General features: G+C 38.4%; 1 protein-coding gene across 9 annotated transcripts in view; it reads right to left on the reverse strand.

Moving 5' to 3' along the window:
- Positions 1-12,433, reverse strand: part of tenm3 (teneurin transmembrane protein 3) — a 132,856-nt gene that overhangs the window by 32,932 nt on the left and 87,491 nt on the right. For 7 of the 9 annotated variants that reach the window (XM_055511956.1, XM_055511953.1, XM_055511951.1 and 4 more), the window contains 9 exons: positions 11,072-11,188; positions 10,718-10,801; positions 10,147-10,271; positions 9,790-10,045; positions 9,271-9,372; positions 8,424-8,618; positions 6,628-6,828; positions 4,039-4,224; positions 2,964-2,990 (listed from right to left, as the gene is read on the reverse strand). In XM_055511956.1, coding sequence (XP_055367931.1) covers positions 2,964-2,990; positions 4,039-4,224; positions 6,628-6,828; positions 8,424-8,618; positions 9,271-9,372; positions 9,790-10,045; positions 10,147-10,271; positions 10,718-10,801; positions 11,072-11,188 — 1,293 coding nt within the window. The remainder of the gene's footprint in view (positions 1-2,963; positions 2,991-4,038; positions 4,225-6,627; positions 6,829-8,423; positions 8,619-9,270; positions 9,373-9,789; positions 10,046-10,146; positions 10,272-10,717; positions 10,802-11,071; positions 11,189-12,433) is intronic. The other 2 variants (XM_055511947.1, XM_055511945.1) reach the window with 1 other exon arrangement.

Here is a 12,433-nt window from a genome sequence, read left to right on the forward strand (position 1 = left end):
CACCCATGTTCAAATAAATGCTAATATTCAGAAACATTCCCAATTAAATTCCAGTGATGTGATGGTGTAGTTGTGGTCCATACTGCATAGTGGTGTAAATTTAGGCTTTAGACTTGCACTAGGTGCATCTGTTGTTGGCTCAGCCAAAGACAATTCAGACAATGCACATTAAGAATGAGCAATCTAGATATGAAATCAAACAAATTAGACTTTAAAACAGCTGGAATTCAATGTTATTTCTTGGATTAAGAATAAATACTATTTACAATAGTTTAAAAGTTGTGATACATTAGCATGACTACACTTGCTGCTATTTAAATATGTATATGTACGTTGTTATAAGAGTTATATTGTTCTTGTCTTTCATCAGTTCATCAACAAACATCTTCCAGTTTTCAGCACAGTAAATATATGTAATGCTCTACATGCTGTTTCAGAAGCTCATATCTTGTTTTTGGTATCGATGTTGTACATGTAAAGACGCCATCACCTGGCTGCACAAAATGCTGGTTTTCAGCAGCTTTAGTCCAAAAAGTTCAAACTTCAAAAATTCATATGTATAAAATCCTGATGCCTATAAAGACTTGTCACCTCGTGTGATAAATCTTTCTCGAACAAAATGACTGAAAGACAAGTAAGTATATAAATAGAACAAATAAATACATTAACTGACATGTAAGAGACACTGACAGACAGACAGACAGACAGACAGACACGCAGTCAGCCTTCGGTGAAATGTACTGAGCTTGTAGTTTCACATGAACCACAAAGGCAGCTTAAAGCCAAAACGGCTTCAATGGGCAAATAGTTCATGGTTCTACTCTAATCTTTTTTCATCTGGAAGCAATGGAAATTTCTATTGGTTCATAATATTATGATGAATACAAACAAAAGCAAAGTTCATAGGAAAATAGTCAATGATTGTGTCTGAGCCTGGGTTTTTCAAATAGACTGTTATTATTTATTTGGTATTATTTAAAAACTACTTATTTTTTTAGGTAGTGTGGAAAAAAAAAGAAAAGACAAAGTAATTGAAATCCATGTGAAAACACAATAGGTACACAGATACACAGTGCACAAAGTATAGCGAGAACACAGTGTTTTGGACTGTATGCCTCCAAAGACTATACTTTATGCCTCTGTGTGACATTCCCGTTCACAAGATAGACAGTGAGGCTGGCAACCAGAGAGACCGATTAAACAGTGAGGATCAGGGTCAAGCATAATACAGCTGGAGAGACAGAATAAGGAATGAAGGTAGAGACAGAAAGAGGGGCTGTGAGGAGGAGGAGACAGATTAAAGACTAACTCAACACACACATCAGGCTTCTGGATGCAAGACAAACAGGAGTCACACACGTTGGGTTTGGGCCTTATTTTTTCTTGTAGTTTCATTTTGTGTGTATGTGTTTGTGTGCATCGTCATCTGTAACACCTTTGTTTTGAAAAAGGGAAAATAATAACGTAACCAAAAAAACATAACATGAGAATGCATAAATAATAGTAGAAGGAAGAAAACAATACAGAAATGCAAAACCAAAAACACGGAGAACCAGGATTGAAAGACAGTTTGACAGACTGAGAAATACACAAAAAAATTGAAATTGAAAAATATGATGTGATTAAATTTTGGGACAATAAGGCCTTGTTACATTCTTATGAATTACCTTTATATCCTGAGAATGGGAGAGGGCACCAGGAAGAGAGGGAGGAAAATTAGGGAAAAAGTAAATCGAAACAAAAGCAGTACTGCCAAATATACTCTCTGTGATTGACAGATGGAAATGGCAGCCAAGGGAAGAAGAGGGAGGTGCTGGGGTCACGGGAGTGCATTGACATAGATAAAGACAAAGAGGAGCTTCTATTATTACTGCTACACAATGTGCTTCAGTCACATCTGTCTTCATACAGCTTATGTGCGGTTCAAACACATACTGTTTGTAAAAAAAAAAACTGTAGTATTATCAGAAATGCGCATGTGCCTCAGAACTGGACAATGTGAGGGTTACAACTGCAAAGTACATTGTGAATTAACTCATGTGGTGTTAGTGTGAACAGGTCTGAAGTCAGACAGCAAACACCTTAATGTACAGATAGACAAAAGATATTAATAGGCATTACCTAGAGTTAAAGCACAACAGGTCATTTTAAACAACATAATTAGGTGCTTGCCTTTATCATACAGTATGCAAAAGAGACATTAGCTTTTCTTTTTTCACTCCCAGACTTTGTATAGGTTTCAGTGTTTAAATATATTTAAAGCTCCATAGAACAAAAATACTCTTGCATATTTTTAGTATCTAAAAAGTCCACTTTATTACTGATGGCTAAGCTACAGCATGTTTGAGGATTGTTTACATTGTGAGCAGTAGTAGTTACTGATTCTCTGCCTCTGTGGTATCTTAGCCAACTAGTTAAGAGCAGTTACCACTACTTAAAACCGGTCCTACTATAATCTAATACCACACAGTGCAATCAGACATTTAATTGAGCTACAGGTGTTTTTAAAAACTCCCGAGATTTCCTGAACAGACATCACATTAACCTTTTCCAGCAAGCTACCAAGTCCTACTGAAAGTCTGTTAGAAATCTGAGTTGACTGGGGCATAGAAAAACACAAGGATTGATAAAGTTCCTTTGTTAATAATGTGGATGCATCTCAACAAAGTGAGAACGCGCCTCAAACGGGTAATGTCAGGTTGAGCACTGCATGTGTGAAATCATACAACATCTCTATTCTGAATCGTTCAAAACAACAATAAAAGGTGTCACTGGAGCAGGAAACTGATGAAGACAATGACAAATCCTTTCCATATAAAACAAATCTGTTTTAATAAATGCATAGATAAAAGAACCTATTGCTGATGAAGCCACAGCTCCACAGCACATTAAGAAAACAGAAAACGATGAGGAGAAGAAGAAGATGCTAGTAATGAGGAAAACAAGAGAAAACGATACAGTACCTTTTACTTTAATATCCGGATTGTGAGCTTTTATAAAGACACAAAGATAAAGAGGAAGCATGTAGTTCAGAAAAAACAAGAACGAAACTACAACCAGCGAGGGCAGCAGGTTACAAACGCTCACTATGGTCTACCAGGTAAGAGAATAAGAGTAAATATACAGTCAAAGAAGGAAAAAGGAAAACAGGTGATCTTTAATATTTATAGTTTATATGTTATATCTCAGATTAGTGTTTGAGGCATTCAGGTCAAGCAAAAGTGTCATATCATGTTCCGGAATAGATGTCTTTCATTTATGATTATGAATAAAGCATTGTGAAGCTTGAAGTTGTGGCTGATAAGGACCACCCCCTACAAACCTTCTGCCCAGTTCGGTGTGTCAGTTTATCCTGTACTAACGCTATGGTTCAGTATTAAGTCTGCTTGTTATGTAATCCTTACATCATGAAAAAAATTCTAACTGTGTCTTGATTGTAATGAGAGACTGTTTCACATATGATAAACACAGTATAGTTCCATTAGAAAGTCCAAAATGATCCATAATGACTAAGGCATCCACTAAATCAGTATAAGGCCAACATGTTGTGCAACATGTGTTTTTCCTACGGTATGTTGCTGTGGGCGCCTGCTGATCACTGTCTACAGACATTATTCTAACATGTGGCCAATCTGTGCTGCAAAATTTTCTACACTTACCCCTGCGTGTGCTGATGCCTGTTTCTGTTTCTGAGAAGAATTTCACATACTTGAAGACTATTGTTATTGTTACTGCTGAGGTTTCTTCCTCTTATTTCTGGAGTGTGCACAGTCTTTTTCTATCTGTCATATACAGTAACGTTGGTCACTTTGCTTTGAAGTGGGAATGAAGCACTTTGAGCAGTTTGCTAAAATGAAACTGACTTAACATGGTAACATGATGCTAACATCTTCAGCAACCCATACAGGTTATGTGTTGTATAATATATTTATTTAAAAAAAAAAGAATTCCAAGCACGTTTGTGCCTTTTGGTCAATTTCCCTTCTAAACATTGTTTTGTAATGCAGGTGGGTCTATGTTTGTGTCTGATCTACTCACCAATATTGCAGTGCTCCCCCGTCCATCCCTGGTCACACTCACACTTGCCCTCTTTGCACACGCCATTCTTGTTGCACAGTGGGTGGCAGGCCTTCTGGTTGCACACAGTTCCTGTCCATCCCTCCTCACAGCGACATGCCCCAGCGTAGCACACACCGTGACTCCCACAGTCCACTTCACAAACCTCTGTTGGTCAGAGAGAGAAAAACATTTTTGTACAAGCAATGCAAAAACACATTTTAAACACATGTACTCATATCAAAGACAAAAATGTAAAGTTTAGGAGCAGATGTTTTAGGAGGAGGGGGTCTGAAACATATGCAGGTTCCAGTTTAATTGGCTTAATTGGTTCTAAAGTTATTAGGTAATTAAGTACGGTTTATACTGGTAAATAAGGACGTAACCCATTGCTGTGTTTAGCATCTGTATTATATGTCTCTTCTCTGTCTCTGCATCACTTAATTACTTCTGGTCCGTCTCCCCAGTTGCTAACTAGCATCAAGTTTCACTTGTTACCACTCTGCTCTTACACTTAATCTAGAGACAGAAAACAATCATCGCACAACATGCCATCTTCCATCAGGCAGTGTGCCAGGAACTATGAAGAACTATAAAACTATGAAGAAACCAATGATATTCTGCATTTTCTCTTAGGTCTCCATACATAAGACATATTACAGGTGGCACATGTACAAGCCATAGTTAGATGTACACACCTACTGCAAACTGCAGTAATGGTACTTGTGTGTCTAATACTTGTGACTTGAGGCAAAAGGGTAATTCACAGGCTTGTCTTCACCCACTATAACCCAGCCAGTGCTCAACGCTGTGCAGAGAGAGACTATGATGGCTGCATTTTTAAGCATCAGGACTGCATTGTGAACCAGAGCTGACTTTCCAGACCCTGTTGCTCTGGTTTTAGGATTGCACACATCATTTTCCATGATGAATTTGCTGCAACTGAGGTCAAAGCAGCCTGTTCCTCCATGCCGCCATGATGTATCTTAGGCTCTACTACATTGTCTGGGTCATAACCTGCTGTAATGTGTCCATTGCATCCACATTCTAAACATTGCATAGTGACCTTACAGTTCTATTAACCAAATGTGGTGAGAAACTGAGGAACAATTGTGGCAGCACAATTTACAGCTAGTGATCATTTGAGAGTTCCACCCTTGCCTCAACGCAGATGAAGCTGGATAATATGGAGAAAGGGGTAAACTGAGCTGAAGACCTGGAATCTGAGACCATCTACATTTCCCATGAACTGAAATTATGTTTTTCCAGAGTCTGACTTATTCCCTGTGCAGTATGCAGACTAGGCCTGTGAGGTAACCTTCACTTGGATCAGTCTGGAGAAAGAAGCCACTTAACTCACAGCCTCTGGGTGTCTTTGTGGTTGTCTTTGATTTGGAGGAAACACTCAAGTTTCTGGCAGAGAATATTCTTTTTAGCTTTGGCTGATCTAAAGCATTCATCTAGATGTTCTTCCTCCTTTTCAACTTCTCTAGTGTGGCTTTGAACTTGTTTGAAGTCAACCTCAGTCTCTTCCTGTGCATTAGCAGCCCTTCGCATTTTGTTCTAGTATAAATAAACACCAACCTCAAAGCCCTCTAGAGCTCACATTGTGACTAGTTGGCAGAAAAAAACTCCTCCACTATAGATTGCAATGACAGCTGAACACCGCCACCTGCTGGAAAGGTGGTGATATTACACCAACCAGTTTGTTTCCTGCGCTAAGTAATATATCAGTAAATGCCTAAACCTCATGTTCTGTTAGGATGTCATCTATCAAAACATAATAGTAAGTAACAAGCTACGTTTTGACAACAGGCTCTGTGGTCCTGTAAATATTAATTTGTGCCATGAGTCTAGATGGAAGTCATTTGTGTTCCCTACCAGGTTTACAGAGGGAAATGTTCTTTTAATGCTAATAGCCATACACTTGTGTAAAAGCAAGAGTAAGAAAGGTTTAATTTAAATGAAGTACTGTAAATAGTGTTGAATTATATCTGGAACACTGGAAAAAAGGCAAAACATGTTTGTCTTTCCTGTGTGTAACATTTTCAAACTCCCTAACTCACTGCACAAATGTACCTTATTGTTTGAGGCAGATGAATTCTGTCTGTTCAGAGAGGCTTTCCCTACATTTAATCATAATGCACCTAGAATAATTAGAACTCATTATATTCAAATAGAGCTTCAAACTTTAGACTCTAACTGAATGTTTTTCTGAGCCACAGAATTGTCCAGTAACATTATCTGCCACTTATAAATGTTACTGGACTCCTGAGTCATTCTGTGTGTAATGCACTACAAGTCATCCTGACGCCATAATATGTGTATTTTAGCTACTCTTCATTGGCTGCAGTTGAAGAATTGATCCATTGATCTTAATGATCTGTGTGGTTTAGCTTCTAGCTACAGTTTGTTGAAGACTTTGCCTGATGATAACAGATGCCTCAATGTGAGCAGAGTTCTCTTCCAAACTCCCAGCCAGGTTCTGAAGGTACATGGTTCATGTTGTATGTAGAAGATTACACTGGAAGAAAATCTGCACATCACCATTTAAACAAGCATCATACACACCTAGAGAGCAGTCTGCTCCAGTCCAGTTCTGGTCACAGGTACAGCTGCTGCTCTCTGCATTATACTTTCCATGACCCGAACATTGGTCCGGACACATGGCTTTGGGGATTTCACAGCTGGCTCCACCCCAGCCTGGCTGACAGTGACACTCTCCCTGTATACACACACCATGGGCCGAACAGCTGGGGTCTATGCAGTCGACTGGAACAAGAAAATGAAGGGAGGGAGTTAACATCTACTAAAGCATCACCATCTCCTGGTCTTTAACGTGATTCGGCCATCATTCCTGAATGTTTGATGTTACTAGGTTTAAATGCAGCATTAAAGCTAGTTTGTGTAGTACAGTATGTGTTGAGTAGATCAGTACTGATCAATGCAAATTGAATTAGTGAAGTGTGTATAGAAAAAGTAAAGCTTCTAAGCCAACAAACTGTCAACAGTAGGAGTGTTATTGTGGATCCCTGTTTTCCATTCTGCCGCACAGGTTAGAGTTACCGACTGTACATGCATGGACAGAACTGTTCCCCTACAGTCGTCATGGAAATAACTTGAAACTGACAAAAGTAATAATAAATGAAACTGAAAATGTATTTTTATTTTAAACAAAAATTTGCTTGGGCAAAAATTTATTTATTGTTTTATCCATCCATCCATCCATCTTCTTAACCGCTTACTCCCTAGTGCGGGGTCACGGGTGGTGCTGGAGCCTATCCCAGCTGGCTACGGGCGAGAGGCAGGGTACACCCTGGATGGGTCGCCAGTCCATCACAGGGCAACACATAGACAAACAACCATTCACTCACACACTCACACCTACGGGCAATGGAGAGAAGCCAATCAACCTAATGCACGTCTTTGGACTGTGGGAGGAAGCCGGAGAACCCAGAGAGAACCCACGCAGACACGGGGAGAACGTGCAAACTCCACACAGAAAGGCACCAGGGCCGCCTCCGGGAATCGAACCCAGAACCTTCTTGCTGTGAGGCAACAGTGCTACCCACCGCACCACCGTGCCGCCCTTATTGTTTTATATAAATACTATTTTATGATTAATTATTTTGTATTATTAATTATTACATTTGATGTTCAGTAACAGTTTTTAGCTTTATGAACTCAAAATCAAGTGTTGTCTTGAACAAAAAAAAACAAGAGTTAAGTAATTACACATTTTATACATTTGTGAAGTGTATGAAGAAAAATAATAATTATTAATTATACAAGAATAACTAAAGCAGACATGTCAAAAGAATGAAGCCAAAACACACAATGTGCATCCATGTCCTAAAACACACACACAGTACAGTGGATAGAAGACGTATGTATTAAACTTGAAAATTTAAAATTGAAACGTGTCTGTACCTGAAAAGAATAAAAAAAAATTAACAGGCCCCATAATCAAATGGAGGATGTTAGATTTTTGTTAATTGCCTAGAGAATAACCTCTTTAGGACCATTATTTTATTTTTATTTAAAAGAAACATCTAAATATTGCCCTTAACGTGTCACAGGTGTTGAGCCTACGTTATAGTTTAATCAATAACAATTGGTGTTACTAAAACATCAGATGAATATAATAAAAAGGATAATTAAGATCAGGTTGTTGACTGTGTATGAAAAACTACAGTTACACAGTAAACACTTCATGACGCAGGCTTGTATTTGTCATATAAAGTCCTATGAAAGCATGCAGTCATGTTTGCCTCCCTGTCGTCCATTTAAATACAAAGTCTACAGTCTTCATGTGTAGCAAAGCACATTTTGTGTTGCATGTCTTGTGTTATTTTTATTCTTCGTACCTTCCTCACAGTTGTCGCCTTTGTAACCGGTGTTGCAGATACAGGTTCCCATGATGCAAATGCCATGTCCGCCACAGTGGATGTCGATGCACTGGTTCACTGGCACATCACACTCCGTCCCTTTCCAGCCACTGTAGCACTGGCAGCGGCCACGGGAGTACTGGCCATTACCACTGCACAGCACTGGACAGGCAGCTGGAACAAAGGCATGAAAGAAGATGGCTGTAAGAGCATGTTAACCTCTTCCTCACGCAAACATGCCCCCAGTCAAGGCCTACAGTATGTGTGCTATGCAAATTTGGCAGGATTGATAAACAGCACCAAGGTGATCTAAACTCTGACCAATTTATGACCTGACAGCAGCTTGTGACAGTCCTTACAGCCATAGACGCCAGTCCCAAAAATAGTGTTTAATGCAATATTCAGGCATTTACCACGCAGAGTGTAAACTGAGTGTAGATTCTTCTAGTACATTATCAAATCAAAAAGTGATGATAAGAAAAATATAAGAAATGAGAGAAAGCTCAACAAAACAATCCACCTATTTAAACATTCACATCAAACATCTGTGTCACAGGTTTGCAGCTGTTGAGAAAAATCTCTGAAGATTAAAAACCCTTTTAATAAATGATGTAACCTTTTCTAACTTGTGTCTGTATCAATCATAAAAAATCTCTGATCCAAGAACAGAGATTTATGCATTTGCATAATGTTCTGTAAATGCTGCATTTGAAACCGACGGTGATAAGAGTGTTTACATAGGTTCATAAATGTATTAAAACAATACACAACAGAACAGAAAAGAGCACAGGTCACACCCCCTGTCTATGACTGTCTGTGTGTTTACCTCGAGAGCAGTCAGGGCCCAGAAACCCTGGGAAGCAGTGGCATAATCCTGAGAGACAATCTCCATTTCCATGGCAATTCTGAGGACACTCCATGATAGACTCTGATTAAGATTAATAGAAAGTAAGAGAGAAAAACAATGAGAACAAAATTAATGATTTTAAAATGTGTGGTGAAAAATAGTAATAACACACTGTGAGAGACGGATTTTCTTTGGTTCAGATCATCCTACAGCTACTGTTACTGTCCTTCTACCAAACTGTAATATTGAATGTGTGCTGTAAGTAAGGTCATTCCCCACACACATTAACCTTGGGCAGAACGACGAGTGTAAGTGTTTTAGCAATAAAGGATTATCATTTATATATTTTTATCTTCCTGCATTAATATAATAGACATTCCTCTCAATATTTTACAGCTTGGTTTAAACAGAGGTTAGACATTTAAAAGAAATCAGGCCTCTGTGAAGCTGCAGCGCCACACAGACTCTTATACCCACAATGCCTTGCACTTAGCTCACCTATGGTCATGGTATTGTAAGAGACTTGTTCTAGGTTTCGGCCATCATTATAAAACGCCAGATGCCAGATTCCTATGTCCAGGAACTGGATGAAGCCCGCCTCGTGCAGGTTCACAGATCTGGTGTGCCGGGTTCCTCCTCCAAACTCGTCCTCATACGAGCTAGCTGGGTGCTCCTGACCCGAGTCGGTGACGCTGAGGGCGCGTTTGTCTTTAGAAATAAGGCGACTTCCATCAAGCAGCTCCACAAAATCATACTGGAAATGCACAGAAAGGTAACATTAGTTCGAGTGTTTCAGAAAAAAAGAACACATTTGTGACTTTTCCTTTCCTTTAGTCTTCATGAGCTGTGACCAACCTGTGTGTGTGAGGGTGGAAGACCTTTGCGTCCATAAACCCCAACAAGAGCATCTTTCTGGAGAGAGATGTTGAACTTCAAGAACTGTGGTTGATCGATGTATAACTGGGACCTCCAAAATACACCTTGAACAAATGAAAGAAACAAACAAATCATACAAAAATAAACCATTCATAATAAATAAACCATTATAATTTTCACACACTCCTCCACTATATATCAAACATGCTGACTGTGTTTATTATTGCTCACATGGTCCAACCATACGGAGTTGTGTTTTTAATAGTAAACAGATAAATTATAGCATTGATATAAATCTATTATATATATTCACATTTGAGGCAGAAGGATGTATTTTGCTATTTAGTTTTTCTGTTATACGCTAACTGACATTATAACAGAAACATCTGTAAACATGAAACAATGCATCACAATCTACAGTCAAAGTGAACATACTGCAGAACTACGCACACTGTTAAAGCCCAGAGCATTAGGAGTGCATCTGCTGTAATGAACTGTAAACAGAGAGCGTGTGTTTATACCTGGGTGCATGTGTGTGTGTGTCACTGACCTGGTGGGATGTCTTGTATGGTTCTTCTCCCCACATCCACCTCTCCTATGTCTATGGTATTGTTCTCGAACAGAAACATTTTAACTGCACAGTGAAAAAACTAATTAAAAAAGTATTCAAAAGGAAAAGTCGTGTTTCTATGAATCTGTAATGTTATTTAACACATGAAAACAAGAACACAAAACAAGATATGCTTAAATTTAATCAGAACTCAAGTATAAACAGTAAATTAAGTTACAGTCTAATGACTGTGGCGATATTTTAACCAAATCAGCATTTTTAGCATCTTTTTTTAGCAAGTCTAACTCCCATCTTTTCTTTTTCTATTCAGAAGGAAGGGCAGCAGGAACTCACCATTGTCTGTGGGCACCATAAAGGTATTGGGAGTCGTATCTTTCCCTCCTCCATTTTCAAATGCTCCATATCCCTCACTTTCCTGAAGCTGCCAGTTTAGACCAAACAGATGCATAGCTAAAAGAGAAGGGGGGGGGGGGGGTTGGGAGACAAAGAAGGTAAGAAGAAGTGAGTGAGTGAATGTATACAGGTCTTTTGATGATAGAATAACAATATTAAAAACATTAATAGCAGTGATGATAAGTTCTGCAAGTGAATTGAGCCAGGACCATGCGTGGTTGGATGAGTGGTACACAACCTAAATTGGACGGCAAAGAGAGACCCAGCAGCCACCACAGTGATGGAACATGCACATGCTACACCAGGTGCCTGTCTGCATGGAGTCTGAATAGTTAATAAATGATAAAACATTATGTAACTGGTAACTTCTCCCACATCCTGAGTTGTGCAAAGTGACTGTCTTCTTCATAGCCTTCATGTGCTCTAAGTACTCTATCTTTCTCCCACCCTCCAAAGATGCCGCTGGGGTTGATTCTTCAGCACAAAAGTCCAAGCAACCACTGACAGGCGTTTATTTTTTTACAAACTTTTTTTTTCAACAGTGAAATGGTTGACTTTGTGTGAGTGATTATTTGTATTTCCTTCATAGCAGTTCTGCTTTAGGTTGGGTTGTGAGAACATACATCATTTCTCATAACTATTTGCCAAAGTCATCTTTTCTCCTAATTGTTTAGTTTTTTACTGTTTGAACTCTATTAAGAGTTTGAAATATATATTTTAGCCTTACTATGATCTAGTGTAGTGAAATTCCTAAAAATTAGAATTTATAATTCTTATACTTTAATCAGCAGCAACTCTGATAATTATAAACCTTTGTAAATACGGTGCCTGATGGTTGTAATGTGGCCGTAAATAGGAATTTTTTTATTCTGAGCCGTGCTGCTGTCTATTCAATGATCAGACTGCGTTAATGTTGTGGTTGAAACAATTCAAACAAACAAAATATTACAATATTTATCTAACAGGTTATAAAAACGTGATAATAAAATGTAACCACCAAACTGTCTCCTCAATTTATGAAAGTTTTAGAATTATCCTCCTGATGTTATTTTCATTTTAAAAATTCCTACCAGTTACCACCAACATGACACCAACATATTATATATAATACTCTAAACATCACAAATGTTTTACTCAGTATCACCTGACTTTAAATTATGCAGATGTGTGTGTAGAAAATAAATATTTATGTGGGAACATAGAACAAATCATACTAAAAAAATGCCCTTTCACAGCACTTTAATATAAAATAAATATATTTTTGAGAAATTACCAATAAATTATTTAGCCCATTAACTTTAT

This window comes from Betta splendens, chromosome 1, assembly GCF_900634795.4.
Source record: "Betta splendens chromosome 1, fBetSpl5.4, whole genome shotgun sequence".
Classification (NCBI taxonomy): Eukaryota; Metazoa; Chordata; class Actinopteri; order Anabantiformes; family Osphronemidae; genus Betta; species Betta splendens.